Here is a 25670-nt window from a genome sequence, read left to right on the forward strand (position 1 = left end):
TGTGTTTAATATGCAGAAACCACTGTGCAGGGAAAGCCTATTGATGTGAGGATACACAGGGCGCTTTCATTTTGCTTTTCTTATGTTCTGGGCCTCAGAGGACAAGGAGTGTGGCCTCTGAAAACTGTAATGCAACATTTGAACCAGAGCTTTCCTTACACTGTGGTCCAAATACAAATGACTAAATGATCATTCTGGTCTTCTCTCTTGCTTAGCTTGATTGTAACCTGAGCATAGTCTAAAATCATCACAATGCTTTACCATGGAGTGAAACAAATCAGCAGCACGTTCTCCTACATGTGTGGAGGGGTTCTAATTATTGAAATGACCCGGTGCTGTTTGCATTACAAGACCTGCAAACTGTAGGTCTTTAATGATCCATGGTTTGAGACTAGTGTTTTATCTTTTAATGTAAAAATCTAAATAAAATGTATTCAAACTTGGATTAAGAATTTTTTATATTGAAAAGATGTTGCCCTTGTGATCCAACAGGATCTCTAGTTCCTACTGAATGTTGTGACTGACCACACTGTGTTTCTGCCGACAGGTGAAGAAGTACTTTGAGCTGGAGCCGCTGGCCAGAGGGAAGCGCTGGGTCCTGGAGGGAAGCTCCACCGACAACCTGGAAGCAGTGAAGGAAAGCTTCGGTCAGTTCATTAGCCTGTTGGAGGACAAAGACACAGAGCCGGCAAGGATATGATGCTAAAGTTGCTAATGCTATGGACATTAGCGGCTAACAACAAAGTAACAAAACATCCTGCTGGTGCCCATGTACACACACTCATGCACAGACAACATGCACACACAGTAAAATACAGCAGATGTTGGCCTCTCTCTTTGAAATGTGTTACGTATGTTATCCTCCCTTCACTGTGCTCTCACTTTTCAAATCGGATGAGTGTGTACGCACAAGTCAGCCACCACAGCCTGACAGAGGAGAGCTGCCATTAAACCCACGCAATGTAAAGCGGTTTGTCAAGAAAATCATTGGACTTTGCCAGCAATGGAAATCTTGTTTACTACTGTCTGTGCCATTGTGATTTAACCAATGGCATGTGGGACACATGGCATTCCTTCAGTCATCATAGGACACACTTACACACTTACACATACACACACACACACACACACACACACACACACACACACACACACACACGCACACACACACACACACGCACGCACACACACACACACGCACACACACACGCACACACACTGTCACTCACAGAGTGGAGCCCAGGTTGTCTGTAGATATGTTTAACATCCGTAATTACTTTACAGGATGTTTAGGTGGGCTTGTTGATGTTCTTTCCACTGAGAAGTGCTGTATGGCTGTCAAGTGTGCTTCTCTGTTAGACTCGGTGACAACGACTGTCGTCGTGTGATTGTGAGTCCGGAGCCTTGTGTTATGTACGGTAGTTACATATTGGTGTGTCGCACCGTCTCTGAATATCTAATCTGAATAGTGTAGTCTGTGTATCTCATGGAGTAATATGTACATGCAAACGAGCATATTGCTGTGCAGCCATACACAAGCACTACTAATCATGTGACTCAGTAAGTGCTATAGGTTACTTTATGGAGACCATTATAAGAAAGCGGAAACAAGTCTGAATGCTTTTTATAATTGTGCAATTTAGGATATATTTTATTGCTCTGTATGTTAACCTTGTAGAGCTACGTTCAGATTTGTATACATCATACCACGCTTATAAATTATGCCGAATCAAAGACCAAACAATAAAAAACAACCACGATGATTCACCTGGCTGGAAGTAGCCACACGGTAGAGAATGTGATGGATTTAGTGTCATTTCAGTGTTCAGAAAATATCATATTTGTTGTAATTTTTCTACACTTCAACTGTATTTTTTTCTTCTTTTTGATTTGACATAATGCCTCTCAACACTGTGTAGCGACTCCAGTCCCCATCAGGGTGGAATATAAACTCTATCAATCAGCCACAGCAACAGCTGCCTCTGACAAGTCCCTGTCCGACACCCTAATGCCTTCCAACTGTCTGTGAAGACCCCTCCCTGTCTGCTGTTTATCGCGGACCCCCGCCCCGCCTCATCCCAAACCGTATCAACCAACACCACCCCCCACCCCTGCTCCGCACCCTGTCCCCATTACTGCTTGCCTCGGTGGGGTTTCTATCCCCACATGCCATGTTCAGCCCCCTGCCCTGGTGTGGACTCCACACCTTAATATGAGTCGTATTCATTGTGCCATAGGTGTGTGTCTGTACCCAACATGTGCTGCGGTAATGTCCACACCTACTCTACATGTGCTTTGTGCTTCCGTTGTTGTTTTGTTCACTATTTTGCCAGGTTTTTAGAGGTTTAATCACTTTTTGTACCTGACGTGAGATCTGGATGGTTCGGTGCATTTGATCACTTGAATGCAAAATGAATCTGTCGTCAGACCTTGCTTATCATCTCTTCACACTTAGGTTTTTAAAATTTTCACTGCAGTCTGTTTTATTTTTTTTCAATCATGCTTTTTGTCTCAAATGGCAATTAAAGTTTTAAAAATTCCAATATTGTCTTAGTTTTTTATTGACCATGTTTGATTGTTTAAATGTTGTAGTATATATATGTTAGATATTTCTCATCTGTGTCATATTTAATGCCCTAGTGTATTGATTTGTAATGTGTAACCCCACAACAGGGGTATGGTTGGCAGGTTCAGGGTTTGTTAAACAGTATTAAAATGTTATTTAGTGTGTTGTGTTATTACTCCGCTGCGTAGCCCATGTTTCTAGCATTTTATCTGTTGGTGAAAGTTGTTTTTTAATCTTATGTCTGTATCAAGTAAATATTGGTACAATATAACATTTGTAATTGATGCATCAGTATGTATGATGAGCTGAATATTTGCCTGTGTTTCTGGAAACATTTTCTTTACAATGTCTCTGATTCATGATTTAAGGCGACCTGTGGAAATGTGAGACACTGGGAGATAATCGGGAAAATGCAGAAGAGCCAGTTAAGGTCGAGCCAAAGTTGAGGGAAAAAAAAGCACTCAAAGTGGAGCAGCTGAAGAAAGTTTTGAGTGGAAAGTTAACCGAGTGAGACAGGAGTTCCTAATAAATATACTCTACTCTGTGCTACCTCTGCCTCCCCTTTTATTCTCCTTTTGCCGTCCTTCCCTCTCTTTCAAATTAACCGTGTGGCTTTAATACAATGTGTGTCATGCAGGTTGCCCTGGCGACTCTTTGATCCTGTTTTCCAGTCTCTGCCTCTGGGGCAGACGTGCTTCTCTTCAGTCTGCTGCACACCGGCTCTGGAGGCTGCTGCAGCCCTGAGACCCACCATGGGCTGCTGCGCTCGCTCCCCCCTCTCTCTTCCTGTCGCTCTCACTTTCTCTCTGTTTTTTGAGTCCTCTTTATCTCTCTCAGGTTCTCTCCATCTCTCTCTCACTCGCTCTGCTTCCCTTTGGTCACGCCACAGCCGCCCTCCCTCAGCATGGGCATGCAGGATGCCCAGGGGAAGGATAGAGGCCAGGACCTCAGCGAAGCAGCCCTCCTGGGAGAGAGAAAGAGAGACAGGGTATTTCTCTCTTGTCCACTCCTCCTCAATCTCTGTACGCTCGGTTTTATTCCCCTGAAAAAGATGCAGCTGGTCCTCTCCTCCTACACTGAACCTTTACCTGCGCTTCCTGTTTAATTTCTTGTGTCTAGCTGTTTGTTTTCTAACCTTTGTTGGCAGCAGACCCTCATTGTGGCTTACAGAAAATAAGCTTTAAAGTTATATTATCATTGTTGTCAGGTGGTAACACAGTAAATACTTCATTAATCAATCTGTACTTTACCAAGCAACAATAACGCAGGCAAATGTTTACTGTGATGGATACAGTTACTCAAGAAACCTTCAAGTCTCTGCAAGCACATTTACATAATTCAGTAACATGAATGGTAATTAACGGGTGCCTGGAGGGGAGGAAAAAAACTTTGAGAAATCTGACAAACTATGGCAAGCCTAATTGTTGGCAGTCCTATAAAGTGAAGGTGTGATTTGTAAAAAAAAAAGGTGAAACATGCAGAAATGCCAGAGGGCTCCTTTTAAGATTCTGGATGTAAAGAATGAGAATGAACCGAATGCCTCCCAACATCAAATGTAACTTACCACAATGAGCTTTTTTGTTTTGATTATCTGACATAAAAAGCAATACATTCACATCATGTCTTTGCATGAAGCACCTGGTTACACTGAGAGCAGTCAGTGAGATCGCAGGAAATATTCTATCGGGAGGGGTTTACATCTGAAAAGGGGCTGCATATCAACATTCATGATCTTACAGTGTGGGGAACAGACTGAATGAAACCATGTGGGCTTTAAAAAATATTACCCTCATATTTTATATTTTTCAGCATGACTCCTGAAACAGTAAAGAATATTGTCATGCTTAAAACAAAAAATGTCTTTAACAGAAATAAAACATCAACAGTATCAAATTGAATATAGATGTACAGATGTGTTAGTATTAAATAATCATCGCTGCGGGTTTGAATGTGCAGAATACAAATCAGTCGATGTCATAGCATTTTTTAAACTGACAAGAAGATTATTCCGAAAACAAGAGTCAGGAACGACTTTAATGTTGTGTTGGCTCCTTTGGTTGGGAGTCATTAATGGAAAGGCGTTGATTATTATAGAGATAGATAGATAGATTGAGAGATAGATAGGGGCAATAGTGAGCCGCATACAATACAACAACCTACCAGAAGTATAAACAATAGTGGTCACACACAACAAAATGAACCCTGTGAGCTTTGTGAAATGCAAATGCGCGACCCGACGGGGAACCTCACTTTCGTTTACAGGATAAACAGAATGCATGTTTTCTTAAACCCAGCGAAGAATGCCCCTTTCTCTCTGTCTTCTCCCCTCTCCTGTCCCGTGTGTGTGGCAGCGTCTCTGCTGATAAGGGCTGCCAGGAGGTGGAACAGATGTTGCCCTGACATCCATCTGGGCCTCGTACCCCTGCTCTGCCTCCCACAGCCGATGCTCCACTCAGGACACCCCCGCATTCCCGGACCCTCACAGCGAGGGGGCTTCTCCCACACACAAAAAAAAGGCTCCCCTCCTCCAGCAGTGACACAGCACTAAGATCTGTTTTCATTTAGGGTACATGTGTGTACGTCAGTTATCAGCCGAGACCCCTGGGTTCATTAGAGGTGTTTCCTCTTCGTTTCAACACTCCTGTCCTCATGACTCTCTCTCACACACACACACCCCTTTGAAAAACAAACACAAATGACGGAAATGCATCGACATGATGTAAGCTGGTGAGGAAATGTTCCCTGGACCAAATAATCATTTCCAGATATCTGAGATGATGATTTTATAAGAGTCTCAAGATGTGCAGCATTTTTGACAATTTGACTGGCCTCACTCAACATACTTTTAATTTTCTCCAATTGATCTGCAAATTGATTGTTCTGTTTGTGCGGAAGGTCTGAGCCCAAGATGTGAGGCTTGTGTTCACCTCATGTGGTCATTTTATTTTACATTTATGGATTAATACACATGGAAGAACAGCTGTTATTTCATTGGCCAAACTATGTTGATGTATGGACTTTCTTGAACAACATTCAGATGTTTCAAATTTGAATATTTTTAAAAACACATACATTGTTGCATACATACATTTCATCCAATAATATAAAACGTTTTTATTTTAACTTGAGTAACATTTAAAGGCAAGACTTTTACTTTACACATTTTACCTTGAGCTATTCCTACTTTTTCTTTCACCACTGTTAAGGGGTAGAAATATTCGTTTTTAAAACACTCATAAAACTCAATCAACTCTAATGAAATACATGTAAATGATATTCAAACTTTTGCCTGATATTCACTTGTTTTCCTCACTTAAAGCAAGCAAAACTGTCTCACTCAAATATTGCATTGTTAACAGTGTTGTTAGTAAAGATATTCTGCATGTGATTTGCCAACCACTCACAGGTGTTTTTTGTTTTCACCGGCTCTGTGTTTTCAGATGTGCAGCAGGAGATTCTTCAGCGCTGACGTCCCTGCAGAGGATCCCTCCTGTCGGGCTTGTGATCCGGTAGGTTTTGGTTGAGTTGTAAAACTAATGAGCGGCTCAACCTGATAGAATCTTAACGAGTTACACCCTGCCAAGCAGTGAGTGAGTGCACTTTGAGGCAACATGCCACATTCATTATACTATAGGATCCACTGAGTTCTCCTGCATGGTGCACACTTGCTCTGCATACTTTTTCAGGTCATTATATCTCATGTAAAGATCACTAGTAAATTAAATTAGTCCGAACATCTTCATGTTATTTAATCAGAAGTGGGAATTGAGGATATTGGACATCTGCCACAGTCATTTCTTTCCAATCAATCCTATTTGGACAAGGAACGCTTTATTCACTCATGTCTGGGATGGTAGACACTCTCATCATCACTTAACCTTTGGTTTTTGTCTTGATATAAGAATGTTAAAACCCTCCCAAATGTTTCTATTTCTGGATCAGATTTGGCCTGCAGAAACTTGTGATCTCTGCTTTCCCAAACTGTATTCACCGCCTCAGATTTATTAACCAGGTCTCAGTGGATTTAAGAAAAACTGAACCCCAGCAGGTAAATCTTAATCAATGTGAAGTTTCAAGTTTCACTGAGGCCAATTTCTTTTTCTGGTACTACATCTGAGCAATGAAAACTTTTTAAACTATTTATTCAACTTTAACGCAGGTGATCACCGGTGTAAAAATAAAAATGCTGCAATGTGAGTGAATGTTTCCACCTCCAAACAGTAGGAAAAAGTAGGAAACCTCAACATAAAATTGTCCATTACAAGTCAAAGTCTCGCATTTAAATGTTACTCAACTGAAAGTACACAAGTTTTATATTATTGGATTAAATTAAATGGTGCTTTACTCTATCTGTGACATTTTATCAGAGGTGGAAAAAGTACTCAGATCTTGTACTTGATTCAAAGTGAAACTGCTATAGTGTAGGAATACTCTGTTACAAAAGTCCTGCATTCAAAATGTTACTCGCCTAAAATTACAAAAGTATTACAGTAGCATCAAAATATACTAAAAGCGCCAAAAGTAAAAGTGCTCATTATGCAGAATTATATATATGATATGTTTTGAGTATAATTATTGCTGCATTTAAGTTTAAGTGTATCAAAGCTTGAAAAGGTGCTGCCAGTTTGAATGACTTTGTATACTACAGGGTAGCTTGTGGATTTACTCCAAGTGGAACTAGAGTCTGATTTGATTATATTTTACAATATTAATTTAATTCTGTGAAGTAACTAAAGGTATTAAATAAATGTAGTGGGTTAAAATTACATGATTGACAAAGTACATGTAGAAGTATAAAGTAGCAAATAGTAGAAATATTCAAGTAAAGTACAAGTTCCTCAAAAAGTACAGTACTTGAGTAAATGTAGTGAGTTACTTTACACCACTGCATATTATGTTGTAGCGTTTAAGTAGAAAAATACTTAATTTGCTGTTTGGTAGTTTATTACATCAAATGGCATCTAGTTACTATATCTGTGTACTACATAGCCAGAGTTCATATTAGTCTTTTGAATTGTGGTGGTATAAACTGTCTTTAAATCGAAAAACATAAGTAACCTTTTGTGAATTTAAAATGAGATAACATTTATAAGATCCTCGTAGGTATCCTTAAAGGTTTGGATTTTGAAGGACTTAAACCTTTGCCCTGGAAAAATGTAGGAAACCATGCTGTGCAATTCTCCTCCGCTCCTTTGTGGCCACCTAAACGCCTCTTGTTTTTTCTGTGTGTTTGAATGCCACGTCTGTTGGGTGACTTCCGTGGGATTCCAGCAGGCTTGTCACTCACATTGTTTGTCCTGGGGACGAGATCTGTGTGAGTCCTGTTTCTCTTCCTCTCTCCTCGGCCTGAGTGCTGATGGAGACCCGCATCCCAGGTGGCCCTCACATCAAAACAAGGGGGATCGCGGCTCTTGGTTTTCAGACAAACATCACTCACTTTCTTTGTTGTCTGAGGGACAGGGGGCACGGCGGTTTATCTCCAGAAGATCTCCCCCACTATCGCCTTCCACCGGCCCACCGCCCCATCCCACAGGAGCCGCTAAAAGCAAATGTCAGTCAAGGAGAAGGCGTTGCATTCCTCCAAGAGGTCAATTAGTGGTGGCCACTGAAGGATCTGTTGTATTTTTAAGAAGAAGGCTATTTAAAAATCTTCTTTTTAAGGTGTTCAAATCCAGTTACAGATTTATTTCCCTCCTCCTCTGTTTTAAATCCCCTTGTATGATGACACCATCGTCACGTTGCAGTCCATGTTTTGAAGATAACTGCCCTGCAAACCTACCGCACTCGGCCTAGTCTCCTGAGTTATATGACGCTGAGCCTGATTCACGACTTGCCACATATAAACCTGTTGCTCTCTCAGGCTGGTGAGGGGCTTCCAGTAGCAGCTCGCGGTGCAGCGGCCCCTGCCCCATCTGTGCAGGTGATTCCTGCCCCATCCCCTCCAGGCCCTCGTGAGCACCGTGTCTAGGGGACTTTTATGAGCGTGACCTTAACATGCCCGTCTCGAGTGGTCTAGACTCAGCGCTCCGTTTACTAGAATCCCCATCCCACTGATGGCTATCAGACTTTTCACTTTTTTACTGGTGATGCTCTCTTGTCATAACTCTTTGAAGACGGACAGGCGTGACGCTCTGACCATCCTGTTTGTGGACTTGGTAGAATTTTACTGTCACGGCTCAGAAAAACAGGGGGAAACAAATTGGAGGGCTCTGTCAGGCACTGCCTCTCTACGGGAAAGTCAGATCCACATGTGCAGAGTACAGCTGTGGTTTGGCTGCTCCGAGAAGGTGCCCAGGCTTTCCTGAAGTGCTTCAAATATCAACACAAATAACTTGTTTCAGACGTGAGCTCAAATCAAACCAGAGTTGTGCCCCAAGTATTCTCACAAAAGTGGATAAATTGACTGATTCACCTTCTTTAATCAAAGTTATCCTACGCCTTCTGTTAACTCCCGTATCAATCCTTTGTAAGAAGTCATAGGTAATTATTGAGTCGCTATTATGTAGTTAATATTTAATTGTTGCCTATAAATGTGGCCGTTTTATAGATGGTTAGATGTTTTGGTGTGCTGAGTGGCGTGGAGCCAAACACCGTAGGTGGATTAGCTCATTGAATCCAAACAGAGAGCAGCTCCAGTGACGACACTATGTGGGCAGCTTGCAGCTCTCCAAATACGAACGTTCCGTGTGAAAGAGAAAAAAGGGAGAAAAAGTGAGTCTTTCACAGGAACAATCTAGTAAACACGGTGGCTGCGTAGAGAGAGAACACCTGTGTTTTACCAACATTTTGGCAGAGAGCAAATGATCACTGCTGGGTCCCATATTTGGTTGAATCCAAATGTATTGTGGCCCAAACAGCGATGACGAAACGCCCTCTGACTCAGGCAGGAAGTCGGTCACCAATAACATCCGAGTGAACAGCAGAAAGAGGAGAAGCTGCTCAGCGTGGGGCTGAGATGATTCAGCGCTGCAGGCTGCAAACACACACTCGGGTTAGATAGTGGGAATAAGCTTAGAGCTGAAGCCAGAAATAGTGTTTAAGGTGTTGAGGATTAGGGTTGAATGTCAGAAAGGTCAAGTCAGAGACCAGTTTAGATTGGCTTAGAGGGGTCAGCTGCAAGGAGCTCGTTGAACAATTGGCAGCTAGAGTCTTTCTATACGTTTACAGTCACAGTGTAACGCAGTGTGTTCAACATTTAATGTTGGCAAACCTGGCCCTGCCTACTCTTAATGAGTAAATGTGCAAACAATCTGGAATAGCTGCTTTTTGTTAGGGTTGAGGATATAAGACAATTAATGAATCTGAAACATTTATTTTAACTCAATGCAAAGATGAATTGCAGAGCAGAATAAACCCCACACTTAAAAGCACATTTATAAAAATAAACACTCTCCACGTTTGGTTATTAAATGTTTTTTGGTCAATTTCCGAGTTATGAATGGTCTCCAGTCCCGTGTTCTGGTCTCACATGGTGCTCCTTCTGAGCCAAAACGTCCTCTTTTGTGATTAGCCAATAGGAGAAACTTGGAAGAATGCAATATGTTATGTAAATGTTTAATGTAAGCCTAAAAATACACTTTGTTGGTTTTCAATGTGTTATTTCAATCCAATCCCATAGAAATATGTTCAGAATAAAATACATTTTCATCTCCTAAAATTCTGATTGTTTATTTAAATCTTAAATATCGTCTTAAATTACCTCTATTAATCTGTACATATGCACCAATCAAAGTTAATAAAACATATTCAGGTACCTTTTAGTCAAGTACCTTTTAGTAAGTGTTTATCAGCCATGCATCATCAGGACTCTGTGGGGTTTAATCAGACCTGATAAACATTGGCCACCAAATGTCATCAGAATTACATTTATTGCTAAATCTAAATTGCTGGCATTTATTTTACCAGTTACCATCTTAATCCTGCCCACTTGTTGAGTGAGAAAACAAGAGTTAAGGGCCTTTAATTTCCCCTTTAAGCAGCCTTAAGGTTGAGAGAAATCATCTCATCCCACGCATTTAGATGATGTCTCCAGATACAGAAGTTATAGAAATTATATTTTATACACTGATACTTAATTACCTTATCCCAACTGTTGCACATCTTTGCATTTGCATTTGTTTTTACCTATTTAGTCAACAATACCCTAATATTGCAATACAATTGGATAAAAATACTATTGAATGTAAAATAACTAAAATAACTGTAAATTAGCTCCACCTACTACAGTAGAATATTGCAATGTATCAGTAATAGTTATACACTAATATCATACATAACTCAAGGGGGCATTATAATACATTATGAGTAGTTTTGAAGTACATGTTGCTAATTATGCTAAAATACGTTTACCTGAGGAGTATTTTTCTTTTATGCATCTGAATATGTGTTGATTGGATGATTTGTTTTAGTAGATTCAAACGTTTTCTTGGAATAATTTAGTTACATAAATATTCACAGGTTATTTGATAACTCATATAATGGATTCATACTTGAAACAGTCAATAACAAACTAAAATGTGTTAACAATGTGAAAAAAACATACACAACAAACATTCAAAATTCCCAAATGAATGTAATACTTTTGTTGTTTTTTCTCGTTTCAGAAAGTTCTGTCTCTCGTGTTGCTGCTCTGCGAACAAACCTCCCCCCATCCCCCCTCACCCCTCTCCAAACCCCTCTGAATCTGCCTGGTTCACATACACAAGATTAAGTAGCACAAGTGACATCCAAGACCAATCGGGCCACCCAAGAGAACCGCAACCAGCGGAGAGGCTGTCAGAGCCCCCTTTTGCAACATTAATCTTCAAGCCTCTCCTGCACTGCCAACTCACATCTCCTTCAAACAGGACAGGGAGGTAAAACACGGAACGTTTCCCTCCCTGAAGGTTTTCTCCTCTCCATCAATTAACTCTTTGGGGGACAATTCATCGTCACCCGCCATGTGCCAGACAACTTCAAACACTGGCAAAATGAATTACTTTTCCAGGCATTTTTGGAAAACTTGCCTATAATTTGGCAACAAGGAGATTAGTGTGGACATAAGTTCAATTCCTAATCGACCCAAAGGCCTCCACAAAGACATGTGAGGCAGAAATCACACTAAGAATTCTGCTTTAAAGTGATTTATGCCAGAGAAAACTACATTTAACCTGTCTGTCGAGGGCTGTGGAGACATTTCCCCGGTCTGTTCCAGCCATTAACAAGATGTTAACATTCAGCAGTGGAATTTATCTCAAACGTCAGAGGGCTGCTAAAATAGACATCCAGGGATCAGCACGCTAACTGAGCGCTCCACCACGGCTAACCCTTTTGTCTTCTCTGCTGACCAATATCATCTTTGATCTCTTTCAGGAGGACATCTCTATGGTGTGTTTGTGTGGTGGGGGTTATCCTGACCTATGGGTGGATGAGGTGTCATGTCCAACCTGATAGGAGTGTGAATGGGAAAACAAAAAAGATGAATACAGCGATTGATAAATAGCGGAACATGGGTGTGTTTTGCTGTGGATGCCTTCAGTCCCAGGAGAGGGCCTTCCTAACCCCAACCTTTCTTCTGCCTGAGACCTGAGAAGCAGAGGGGGACGTCGCGCCTTCTAACAGTGATCCTTTGAAGAGAGCCATGCTGAAATCCAGCAGCATGCGTCAAATACTTTCTGCCATAGTTTGGTGAGACATGGCTGGAACCTTAAATCTGTAGGAATACATCTGCTTTTAAGGATATGTCTGTTGGAAATTTATATTTCTCTCTCTGTCAATAAAGTTCATGAGAAGACCTGATGCAATATTTCTACCATCACTCCAACACAGCAGAGGTTCATACATTATGTTTGCTGTTTCTGCACCATCAAAAGACTATTTGAAAAAAAAAACGTATCTCTTTAAAAAACTATGTCCCTATTGAGGTTAATGTTTAGCACTTTTCGATATTAAATGTGTCGTTTCTGGTCAAATCTATTTATAATCTGCTTAGATAGGCTTAAAATAATCAGACAGTAGTGTCTGTCTTTGGCTTATCTATTAAATTAGCATCATCATCACATTGAAAATCGTGCAAAAAGCCATAAATTGGTCCTTTGATGTGTTGCTGGTGAAGGCCTGGCACACAGATATTCAGGTAAGAGGGTACCATGATGCTAACAGTGTGGCAAAAAACGTGATAGTAAGAAAATGTGTACTTTAACTGATCATATTGAATGAATTCAGAGAACCTTCTGAGATATTCCTTTTAGGAAACTTCAGTACACGAATATGACAAATGTAAGGGTTTATAATAAAACCCTTACATGAAACTACATAACTGTTGTTGTTGTTGTCTCACTGTACGGAGGGTAATAAATGATGCAAGAATAATAAACAGTACACTTTAGGTAAACAGGTTCTTTTCAGCATTGCTTGCTATGAGCTTTTGTTTGGATAGCTAGAAGTCATCATCAATCTGAGACTGTGCCCTTCAAAACAAGCAGGTCCCACAGTGTGCTGAACGAACACACACACACACACACACACACACACACACACACACACACACACACACACACACACACACACACACACACACACACACACACACACACACACAGGGAGCAAGTATTTGGCTGCAGACGAGCAGGGTTGCGTGCCTCATGGCTGGGTTGGAGAGTTCAGTGTGAGTTGCCTCAGACAGCAGTGGTCAGGTCATGGTGGGCCACGGTGTGCGTGTGTGAAGGTGTGTGTGTTGTTGAGAGCCACGCGTTCAGACTAAAACATTAACATCAGGTCTTGTGTCCAGCTGCTGAGTCAAAGCAGGACGCACAGCTCGATGATGTTCTGTGCGCTTTCCAACAGAGTATTTTTTTTAATGACTGGAGGCTGAACTCTATAGCACTGAAACAACAACTCATGGCAGATTAAAACTTCTTCCCCAATTGAAAAAAAGATTTGTAAACACAGAAGTCTTCCTGGAATTGCTTTACTCAATGTCTGTTTTTTACTCTTTTAATTTAAGAGAATACTTGCAAAAAACATTATAACCTTTAGCGTCTGTGAGCCACATTTTCCTGTCAGCACTACAAAATGTAACTGCATGATTTATGATGATGAATGAAGTGTAACACATATTGTGGTTTGCTCCAGCATACACACTGCTTTTATTATATCAACTGGGGGGCCAATTATTACTTAATAATAATTATTACTCAGCAAATAGACAATCTATGGGCCTTGTGTAAATCTAACATGCTGTCCTCTTCTGTCCTGTTCAACACATTGATTATCTTGCAGGATACTTACAATTTCCACCTGCATTCAGTGAAAGTTAATGGGATTTAGTTTAATCTTGTATTTTCATATTTTTAAATCTCTATTCCAAGTCACTGTCCAGGTTACAGTGCTTTCACACCCAGAGCTGAATCAATTTTTTTCCAATTTAAACAGCAGAAGTAAAAGCCAAAGTGGCTTTGATTCTAACAAGTGTGGCAAAAAGTTGAACTTTGACCCCACAAACACCAATGGGATTCTGAAATTGACAATATAGGTTTTAGTTATGGCGCTGACAATTTAGCTGGAGGAGGGAAAGTACATGTTGTGCAGAGGTGGGAGAAGTAGCTACTCAGATATTGTACTTGATTAAAAGTTGAAGTACCAGAGTGTAGAAAAACTCTCTTACAAGTAAAAGTCATGTCATTGTTTTGTTTTTTTCACTCAAGTAAAAGTACAAAAGTATTAGCATCAAAATATACTTAAAGTACCAAAATTAAAAGTACTAATTATTCAGATTGATCAATTTCAGAATAATATATAATATATGTTTAATAATTGATGCATTAAAGTGTTATCAAAGCTAAACGTGCAGCTGTTTTAATGACTTTGTATACTGCAGGGTAGTAACTAATGTTTTATGTTGTGTTGATTATATTTCACATCTTTAATCCAAATCTGCAAATTAACCAAAGGTAAAAAATAATTGTAATCGAGCAGAAGCACTAGAAGAAATTGCAAATACTCAAGTAAAGTACAAGTATTACAATATTGTACTTAAAGGTAGGGTAGGTAAGAATGGAGAAACCAGCTCGAGCGCGCTCGAATTTGAAACTACGCAGCCGAAAGAATCTGCCCCTTCCTTCAGACTTCCTTACAGAGCCCCTCCTCCAACACACATGACCAATGAGGGCACGAGATAAATTTGTGCACGAGATGGAAGGCTGACAGGCAGGTAGGCCATCCAATTATTTTAGCAGCACCACGGCTTCCACAGATGATTTTTTTTTTAATGTATTTATTGTCAAAGCATTTAATATTCATTGCTATCGGGATATTAAGAGCATGCCATGGAATATAACAAAAAGTGTTTCTGAAGTGAATTACCTACCTTTAAGTACAGTAGCCTACTTGTGTAAAGCTATACCAAGGTAGGCTTTACACGACTGATTTGGTGTATCACGGTTGAAACCTTAATCTAATTTGATCGGGACTTGGTTATACTCTCAAATGAGTCTCATGTCGGTCATCCTCCTGAGCGTCTTTGTAGGATTCATGTAGCTTTTCCTGTTTGACGTTGCACAGGTGAAACTAGTGGAAGTTTTCAATTGAAATATTATTATTTGTATCTAAAACTTCACTTAGCAAGGACTTCAATGTGGATGATCCAATATAACTTTGATTTTGGAATAAGATGTCACAGTTTAAGATTGTTCAATGTGAGCAAATAAAAATAGTAAAATAGATCACAACTATCTGTATGATCACTATGATGCAATTGTTGGGTGATTCACATAAACCCCTTAACGTGTGATGATACTGAACTCACTTGTTTGTATGGCCAGGCTATCAAACCATTAGCAGCCTATTGCGTTTAACACTTCAGGCCGATGTTTGTTTCGCTGACGGTTGCGTTGTCCTGATGGTTTGAACAATGCCACCGCGCCGCTCTCATCTCACATAGCCTACATTACGGTGCTTATGGCCCAAGACGGGCGGAATGCTTTCAACTTTTATGATACAAAGTTGTGCCAAGAGCGTTTTTTCCCCGCTGCTTTTCTCCAAGGGGATTTCAAAGGGAATGGCAACACATGCTGTCATTCATGTCCTGCCTTTCAGATGGACCATTACACTCATATCAGATCGGTGCGTCTGATGTCCCGAGTGACAGAACAAAAATAAATAGCGAGCGCAAGTCTGTGAAAGATGTGCAATGCAGTGCATTAATTAACGCAGGGCTAAACCAATTAGGCGCCCATGATTGCTGTGTGAATATCAGTGCAGTCACGCAGTTTGGGACTGGGCGCAGAGAAACGCCACTGTTTACGGAACACAAAGAGCGTCAACAAGCGCTGGCACTGCCGAGCGAGGCTGAGCAGAACACAATATGGATTTTTATATTTCAAAGATTTCAACTTTATCTCAATAGGTAGAGAATCTTAGTTTAATATTTGATTATTGAAACATGGTGTTTGAGGCAAATATTCAACAAGGCTAAACTAAATCCCATGAACTTTCACTGAATGCAGGTTTAATACAAGTGAATGCAGGTTTAATACAAATATTTGAAAAAGGCTTTTTATTGAACAAATAATATGAATCGGTAATGGTTTATATAGAAGATATATTATGTGGCGTTTCTGATTGGAAAATGGTTAACCTTTTTATCTTATCACACCAACACAGCTTGTCAATACAAGTTCGAAATTAATTGGGAAATATCTCAAAAATAATTTATTAACGTATTTACTAAGCTGAATACCAAACCTTTCTTGGTAGTCCTAACTTGTGACGATTTGTTTTTTGAATGTGTTACGTAAACTTTATTTTTATGGCTTGCTCTGTTGGGAAACAACACATTTTGAGTTCTTTTATTAACCTTTTTTATTTGTTACTATTTTATGACATGTAATGTAGACCAACCATGAACAGATAGTTACAAAAAAAATAACAAGCAATATAATTGAAGTATTTGTTGTTCCACTCAAATTATACCAGATACATCTAAATCACATGTCACTGGTCTCATCAAAATGCTAGTAATGGTTATATAAGATGCTAACTTCAAAGCCCAGATGTTAATGTACAAAAAAAAAAGTTTTTGCTTTCTATTCCAGAGTAAACTGTTCCAAGTCCCTCTTTAAATTCCAGTTATGCATCTCTCCGAACACTGAAACAATTCAGGTATCGGGGTGGAAACAATCACTCACGCAGGAAAAATGTCATTGCTTTTGGCCCCCACTTCTATTTATCCCTGTGTTTAAACAGGTTCTAATTGTAATAATATGTTCCCCTTTGTTCTGCTGTTGCACAACTCGACTCAGAACAAACACTTCATTAATCGGGGAGACTGCGTAAGGTAGTCGGTAATGAGGTGAATGTTTGAAGAATAAAGCGATAAAGACCACAATGTTTGGTTCACACACATATAATTAGGCTTTTATTGACAAGAATGATACAGGTCTGCTGCGGGACACTCGGGGGTCACGCCGAAAACAGATGGGCGTCTTCAGTTTACTTGCCGGACCTCCGGGTCCTCTTGTCCCAGGAGAAGTTGGCTCCGTAGGACTTCACTCGGGGCTTTGCGCTCCTCTTCTCCGTTACGTCGTAGCTCCAACCTGAAGCAACAACATCAGAGTAAGTGATGGGGGCGCGAGCGTCACGTATGTTCCCTTTGGATGAATTCCAAACACAATGAGGTGTTTTGTAGACATCAACAGGCTGTGTGTAGTCAGAAGTGCACTAATCACTTTCATGGTGCAATAAACAGAGTACGCCAGTTCCCTTTGCTCAGTTTCAACAAACTCTCCCAGATGGTTCGGTTCTGAGTCAAAGTGAACTTTCTTTCCTGTGTTACCGGACAGGAAACCTCATCATGTGCGTTAACCTAAACTAACTCAGGATCATCTTGTTTGTCCGTCTAAAGTTTCATTCCTTTTTTCTTTTGAGGCCCAAAGGTTGACATCAGAGGTATTTTAAGGTGCTGTTGTACTGGTATAATCATCACCTGATTACAGTCCGGGTTTGTAAGGTTTAATAAGCCGTGACATTTTTTATTTAAAAAATGATATTGCCATTATCCTTAAGGTATGACGGCCCCTGATAAGTGCAGAGATGCTTAGCATTATGCAAGATGCTGTAACGGACAGTTTCAGATTGAAGTGCACATTGATCCACATTCAATCGAGTTACTCCTGCACTCTCTCTGGTGAAGTCAACGCACAACACTTTACTTCTATCAGCTTTACAATTCCTCTACCCAGAACAGTAACTTAATACCACTCCTAATAGTACTACTAATATGACTAATAAGATATATTATCTCGTGTTTATTTGACTTTCACTGATTACGTTTTGGCAAAACTCCATATTTGTGTGTATCATAACTCTGTAATGCAATTTATAAACTGAACTGATTTTCCATGATTAGCCGTGACATTGTATTAATGTTGTGTTATACAAGGTGTGATTTAAATGTAAAGGTTTAAATGTTAAATGTAATCTTGACACATCTTAAATGTTTTACCATTTTTCTCAGCGAAAGCGATGGCATCTTCCTTGGAGGAGAAGCTGAGCATCATGTTGGATAAGGGATCCGCACTGAAAGGCAAAGCGAGATGTCAGACACAAGAGGTCACCTGGTCAGAGGCACATATAGAACATTCTTTATGTGAGGGGGTTTCTTATGTCCTGCAGATTGTAAAACCCCTTGATTTTTCTGAGATCCTTACGTTGAGGACCAGCCCATCAGAGGGTTCTCCCAGCGCTCCCTGGTGTCAAAGTCCAGCTTCCACGTTGTGTTGTGGCTTCCCGACTGCATGGCTGTTTTGGCGGGAACAAAGATGTGAACCTTCCGTGTTTTGATGTGCTCCTCCGGGACCCCTGTCAGGGTGGTGATGTCCTGAAGGGACGGAAACAAAGCACATCCAGCTGTGAGTCAGAGCGGATGTCACAATGGAGAACACCAGGAATTCAAATGATAACCTTCTATAAACACTGTAGATACCCTTACCCCCATATACGTATCAGTTCCTAAAAAATAAGTGTGACCTCATTTGATCGCAATCCCATGTTACCAACCAGCTGACATGCAGGCAAACAACTGAATGAAAACTATGTGATCTATTAGCCAGTCAAGAACAAATAATGAATAGTTTTTACTAATAAAAATAGGTTTGAGTACATGATTTATTTATTATTCATCTGTACAAGCCTTTTTAAGATGCAAAACAAGCAGTCAAAACAACATCCAAAGGAAGACAAAGCTTCCATGTGACCGTTCCTACAAAAACACACTGTGACTGATGTTTATTTATTTTAGGAACAGGTGTTCATGCAAGGATAAATGTGCAACTGATGGTTGAGAAAGGTCATCTGAAGGCAGGCTTGCAGGTGTTATTAAATACAACTAAGTTCTGACAATGTGTGTTTACCGTCAGAATTATGGTGTTAGGAACAATTTCAGTTGTTATATAAAAGGTACTCCTATATTTCCTATTTTTGTACTTCTCATCAATCTGTAGGGATTAATTTCAGAAAAATAATAAAACAGGAAAAATCCAAGGAATGAACGCTATTTATAGGTAACTGTTGCTATATAAATCTCTCCTTTGCTTTAACCTTTTGCTCTGGTTTTAAAATGTTTGATATGTTACTTGTAGATGTCTAAGAGTGTTCAATGCGCTAAGGGAACAGTTCAGTCATTCACAATAGTGTTTGTGAGACTTTAATAGTGTGTAAATGTCAGTATAACTGAAATAAAACGAGTATATACACTATAGCTTACATATGTGAAAAGGTAAATACTGGATTCAAAAGAAAAATATAATAACAGCCATCTTTACGCTGTTTGGCACCGAGGTGGCGGAAATGAATGCCTAATACTTGAGGTGATTTATTCCAGACCATCAGAAAGTAGGCCAGCGCAACAAGAGCAGGAGGAGGGGCCTCTGGGCGTACTAAATGCATATTCCTGAGCAACTGGAGCCCCTTCAAGCTCCTATCAAGGATCTGGTCCAATTCTTCAGGGAATTAGCAAACAAGCAATGGGAAGTCGGCGACAAAACACAGACGAACCTCCCAGCACGTAGCGCCAGCCACCCAAGACTGAGGGCTTTCCAGGGCGCTCTCCTTTCAATACAAGAATTTTGCACATTTCAATGGCCATTACAACTTCAAAGAATCAAATTTTCATCATTGTCTGTCATCTGCCAGTTGATTTGTAGAAAGGAGGTCGTTTTGCATGAACTTCACACAAAAGCCCGCCTTTCCTTTGGGAAAGGAGCTTCCAAAGGTATTTAAGCCTAGTAAATTACAGATCCGACGGCTACTGCTCGTTTCAGCCAAACATCTTTTGCCATGCTCAGAGGCAAGACCAGGCTGCACCTAATCATAAACAAGATCTGCACATTGAAAAGATTGTTAAAAATGAAAGGGAAAAGATGAACAAAGAGGAGGGGGGAAAAAACTTCACAAGTGGTTGGTAATTATTTCCGGCTGCCCTATCTACTTAACCTTAACAATTCCTTCTTGTCAGAGAGGAGGAAAACATGTTCCCTTCACCCAAAGGGGGTAACGGTGGAGGGTTCATGACACAATAACACACAGGACAGTGGGAGAGGGTTTTCTCCAGTCTGCAGCAGGTGATCAAAAATGTTTTTAACACATTGCATTCGGCAGGATACAAGTCGTTACTTTTAATTGACAATGTTCAAAAGATCTGCACTCGTGATGTAAGAAGAACTCCCTGAGCGTTTTGGAGTGAAGACAAGAACCATTCAAATACTTTGTACACAGTGAACCATAACACACTTGGAGTTGTGAATTGAGGGGGAAAGAATTCATGTACAAAAAGTACCTTTTGAGTCGAGGTAAATCAAATTTGCAGAAACATTTAGCAGCTCTGTGGTGTGGGGTGTTCTGGGGGATAGATGCATGAAAATCCCTCTCCGAGACGCATTAGAAATGATGCCCTTGGGATTAGCAGGCCAGACTATGGTTACGCGTATATACGTTACATAAACCATAACTGACACATGAGGCCCATGTATGGTAAATTGGCGCAATAATTTGTCCAGATGTAGCAGACCTTAAATCACATCTTAGGCGTGGATGAGCACAAAAGGTCTTTCATGAATGACTGAGGATGTGTCAAAACAAAAGCTCGGCCATATCACTGAAAACACTCTGCTCATTATCTGGCATTGTTTGCAAAAATACGAGTCTAGACTTCTATGATATTTGCATGCATTACACTGAAAGCTAGCAGGGTTATCGGCATAACAGACTCACCCACAATACCCGGATTCACAAAGGGAATGATTGTGGCTGGAATGTGGTGTGTTCCCAGGAAGACTAGAGAGGGCCATCACAAAAGGAAAACCCACACGGTGGGCACTTTTTCTTCTGCCATGTACAGGAAGCAAAATGAGAACTATCAAGTTTGACACTATTCACAGGGCCTTCACGGGGCCCTACAATACCTGGCTGGGCAGGCAGAATGCCGGGCTTAAGAAAGGGGGGAAAAAGGCTGGCAAAGTCTCCGTCACGTGAAAGCGTGTCGATATTCCTGACACCTCCAGGCTACGTGCCAAATAAAGAGCATAGGGGCTTGTCGCTGTGGGGCCGCTGGCCAACCAGAATGCTGAGAGCTGGTCGCCCTAATGCTCCAACAGAGACCTGCGACGGAGGATTTCCCTGTAAACAACATTCAAAGTCCTCGATGAGTGGAGACAACTGAAGAAATAACGAGATATCAAAAAGTTAAACGTTTAAACATAGTTTAAAGAGTTGCCTCAAAGTAAAAACTATTTTACAAAGTGTATTAAGATAAATGTGAATGAAACATTATGACCATCTTGTTATTACTCCCTTCATTTAAAGGAGTCCATTTTATTTGTTATTTTACAAAAACAATCTCAGCGAACAAAGATTTATACCTTAGTTTAAAAATAAATGTGATTGGCACAGGCGTATAGGATCCTGTCTGTAACAGTCAATATAAAGCTGAGCTAGTTTGCAAAGGTTAGGAAGCTTTTTCTAATTACACAATATTACCTATATATGAAACTGCCAATTGCCAGTCCCACGGGAGCACATCTATACTGTGAAGTAACTGTGCTGATATTCAAAGCTAGCAGTTACATCACTGCGTCCTATCCACATTTTTTTAATTGGTAATATAGAGCATTGTGTCTCAGCATATTCCTGTTTTCTTTTTTGTTTATTAAGCCTAAAGGCCTAAAGAAAGAAAGTCTTCGGCACCGCACTGGTCGTATAACGTCAGGGAAAACGCCGCCATTTGTTCTGCCATCGTGATGGCTGAAATGTTGGCGACGTTCATATACAAAGAAACCTGCATTAAGGCACAATGGGCGATATCGAGGTGAGCAGAAATTATGAATGTCATGTCCAAAATCTTCTACAGTAGACTGATAAGAGTATTATGACAGGCCTCAGAACATGCATACAACCGTCTCAATTCTAAACCCTTCCTATCAACTCTGATTGGCTCTTTCTCAGACCAGGAAAAACTGTCAATGAGCAAAAACACTGGCGGCAAGCTTCCGGTAAAACTGTTTCCGTTTTACACTTTACCAAACTGTGTTCCAGCCTCCAACATCTAAATGATTTACATCTTGGCCGATTCAGAGGATCTGCAGGCGAGTGTCCATATGTTCTGCAGCTGAAAGGTGGTCAGAAGATATCCCTCAAAAATGAAAAACCAGACATCACTTTTGGATTTATGTTTGAGAAAAAGGTTAACGAATTCACATGATGTTTTTTAACCAGTCAATTTTAATGAAAATATCGATTGCATGCGGAGGATGGAAAGCGGTTCATACTGGGATACTGGGGGGTGTCTTGGGGTTTGACAAACCGTAAATGAGGTGAGTGTAAGGACCTTGTCTTCTGAACACACTACTGTACATTCACTTAGAGGAGTGAACAGTCCCGTCTCTTTCTCTCTCAATCACCCGATACTTCCTTGGTGACTATTTAGAAAAAAAGGATAATTTCAAATCTAAAATAAACCGCAAAAAGGAAATTCACATCTGTTCTTGCAATAATCCTAGCTTAATTATGATTAATTCTCCAATAAAATGGAGAAGCCAGATTGTGTGAGGCGGACATTAAACACCAAACATTCTCTGGGTCCAGCTTCTCAAATGTGAGGATTTGTTTCTTTAATATCTCTGGAAACTGAATATCTCTGGGCGTTTGACTCTTGGTCGGACAGACATTAAACAAATGTCACTATAGAGGATTCTATGTCTTTCACAGTTTTCTGAACTTTCATTGACAAACCAAATAATCAATTAGTTGAAATATAATCTACAGATTGATCGATATAAATAGTCCTAATAAATCCTTTAATCCTACAAGATGAGCCCAGGTTCAGGGTATACATTTTCTAAACACATTGGTACTGGTGGTCCTATTTGTAAGACCTGTTAGGTTTTACAAATCCAAACGGAGGTACGGTTAGTGTGTTCCTGTTAGTACAGTCACCAAACAGACAAACACATAAACAAATAGAGGAAGTCTATGCATGGCCAGCTCAGACAAAACATTTGTAGCGTCACTGCCACTTTGTTTTGGGTCACGGCGGACTTATTGACACAAGTACAGTGCCGCCTATCTTAGCACGAACACCCGTGTGCCAAAACTGCCTCTCTGCAGCCAGTAGGGGTCACAAGGTCAGCTGAGCTGAATCATGTTGAGTCAGCATGTGGTGAAAGCCCAAACACATCACCCTTAACCCCCCACTGTCCAGCCCACACCCAGACCGAGAGCCTCACTCATCAGCCTGTGCCGGTTCCCACCTTCAGACGTCTTTGAAGTGGAGAAAGCGTGCCAATTACGGATTGGACATAGGGGGCGTCTCTATTAGAAACAAATATTATGTTGCTTCCTCACGAGTGGATCATCACTGGAGAACGAGAAGCAGCTGGCATGAGGGTCATCTCAAATCTCACATTACACATACCGGTGAGGAGCGGAGAATTTAGGAATATAAAGGATGCAGACACAAAGGTTTGTGGGTTGTACGGCATCTTAAAATACATCAGTTCAAATGACTTTTTATGTGTCAAATGCTTTATTATATATATTGATATATATATATAGAATGTTTGGCATTGATAATGGCTTGATAATACATACATATATATATATATGTATATATACAGTGGGTGAAAAAAGTATTTAGTCAGCCACCAATTGTGCAAGTTCTCCCACTTAAAAAGATGAGAGAGGTATACCTCAACTATGAGAGACCAAATGAAAAAAAAAAAATCCAGAAAATCACATTGTCTGATTTTTAAATAATTTATTTGCAAATGATGGTGGAAAATAAGTATTTGGTCACCTACAAACAAACAAGATTTCTGGCTCTCACAGACCTGTAACTTCTTCTTTAAGAGCCTCCTCTGTCCTCCACTTGTTAACTGTATTAATGGCACCGGTTTGAAGTCATGGAACACGATCTCCAAATTTGCTATTGCAGATAATCAACTAAACAATTAGGTAAAATGGTTGTACGCCAGTTTCTTAACAAAATTGCCCAAATTGCAACGGAAAATTACTATAACAAAATCATGGTCGGAAACATAAGATAGTAAAAATCCAAAACCTGATAACCAGGTCTGTTTTGGGTCTGCAGTGAAGCAGGGGAAAAATACCAATAAAACGGACTGTAAAAATTTGACTGCTTGCTAATTAGTGGAATAAAATTTTATTTACTATTCGACTTGGGACTCTTACAAACGTAACACCGGAACTATCATTTTATCCATAATGTCACCCCCGTTTTTTTCATAGAATCAAGAGGTCGGTGGTTAACACCGTTCAAAGAGGGTGAATTTTTTCTACTCTCGACATTAAAGTAGGGATCATATGGAGTGATACTCTCTGTTTTACTCTCTTTTTTGTTTTATAGAGTCTTTTAGTGACAGACTAAAAATTTCTGAAATAACGTTTTAATACTTTACCTTTTATTCATAAACCAGGCTTATCTTCGTTTTTCAATTAGAGGTTATGAAAACATAATGGGGAAACCAACCGTTACCTGTCTCCAGTTTCCCAAAGACATTCAGAAGTGGGTGTCCAAAAGTGGTGTGGTGACAACGACCATAAAGCCCGGGTAAGGGAGTACGGTTCTAGAAGGAGATCTTCGGTACAAAAACCCGAAGCCACCCCGGTTGTGCCTGAAAAGTTGAGGGAGATTTCTAAAAAGATACCCCAACTCTAGACCCTCTGACGATCCGGTGAGGTCTGTGAACTTTTTGAAGAAATGCTTCGGTGAGGAAGCAACGGGCCCGCCAACAAACCCTAGTACATTACGACTTTCTGGGTCGGTTACAAAGTAGAAGTACGGGAACGACTACCTTCTCCAAAATGTTGAGTTTTAGAGTGCGTATGTACCGGGTAAGTAAGAAAGGAAAATGTGCCTAGTCAGCAAGGACCAGGGTAACGTCTTTTTTGTCGGGGTTTCGTACTACAAGCAGGGGGTACAAAGTGTCATCCCATACCACAAGAAACCTACGTTGAGAGTCGTAAGAAAGAGGAGGTTGTTAGATCAACGTCAAAAATGGTTTTCAAGATAAAACCAAGAGTAGCTGGTATACTGCGTAAGAGGGTTAGGGACGAAGACCTAGTAGATTTACGAGAGATCGTTGAAAGTCTGCCCGGACCTGTACATGACCGAATTCGTCCCCCTGTGCAGACCGTGACGTCCCTAAACTCAGGGACCGCCGCATCACACAATGACTACCATCGGAAACAATTGAAACCAGGGTCGAGAGACGTCCAGTAAGCTGATCCCAGGGGGGCTGGCACACCAAGACCCTAAAAACGAGTGGCAAGACACTATAAAACTTGGGGTGCCCAACTCTAGAACGCACCTCGGGGTCTACCGTCCCTCTAATAGTCACCAGAACATAAGAAGTAAAAGATTATTTAACGAGGGTGTCAACTAAAGAAGTGTGGTTCGACGAATGGAACGTCTAAGTCAGAAGGAGGTCGGACCACGTCCAGATGGTTAAAACCAAAAGACCGACAGGAAACTGTCGAGAAACCAGAACCGGTAATCACCTTCAAACCTCCACACTGACAAACTCCAACACCTGTCCACAGAAAAATATGACTA

General features: G+C 40.5%; 2 protein-coding genes and 1 long non-coding RNA gene across 3 annotated transcripts in view; 2 read left to right on the forward strand and 1 right to left on the reverse strand.

Moving 5' to 3' along the window:
- Positions 1 to 548: 548 nt before the first annotated feature.
- On the forward strand, positions 549 to 12274 carry LOC104961566 (uncharacterized). Its single transcript, XR_800110.1, has 3 exons — positions 549 to 647; positions 6007 to 6075; positions 11170 to 12274. It is a non-coding gene; the product is annotated as an uncharacterized lncRNA (long non-coding RNA).
- A 4659-nt stretch (positions 12275 to 16933) lies between these two features.
- ndufs4 (NADH:ubiquinone oxidoreductase subunit S4) lies at positions 16934 to 18455 on the reverse strand (the record flags this gene model as incomplete). The annotated part of the gene is made up of 3 exons (XM_010789883.1): positions 16934 to 17139; positions 18048 to 18121; positions 18253 to 18455. Coding segments are annotated over 3 exons (381 nt in total), but the record flags the coding sequence as incomplete, so codon positions are not given.
- Positions 18456 to 21890: 3435 nt separating this feature from the next.
- Positions 21891 to 25670, forward strand: part of LOC104961573 (ephrin type-B receptor 2-like) — a 48072-nt gene continuing 44292 nt past the window's right edge. The window contains exon 1 of the mRNA XM_010789884.1: positions 21891 to 21905. Coding sequence (XP_010788186.1) covers positions 21891 to 21905 — 15 coding nt within the window. The remainder of the gene's footprint in view (positions 21906 to 25670) is intronic.

Source organism: Notothenia coriiceps, unplaced genomic scaffold (assembly GCF_000735185.1).
Source record: "Notothenia coriiceps isolate Sejong01 unplaced genomic scaffold, NC01 NC01_scaffold00033425, whole genome shotgun sequence".
NCBI classification, from domain to species: domain Eukaryota; kingdom Metazoa; phylum Chordata; class Actinopteri; order Perciformes; family Nototheniidae; genus Notothenia; species Notothenia coriiceps.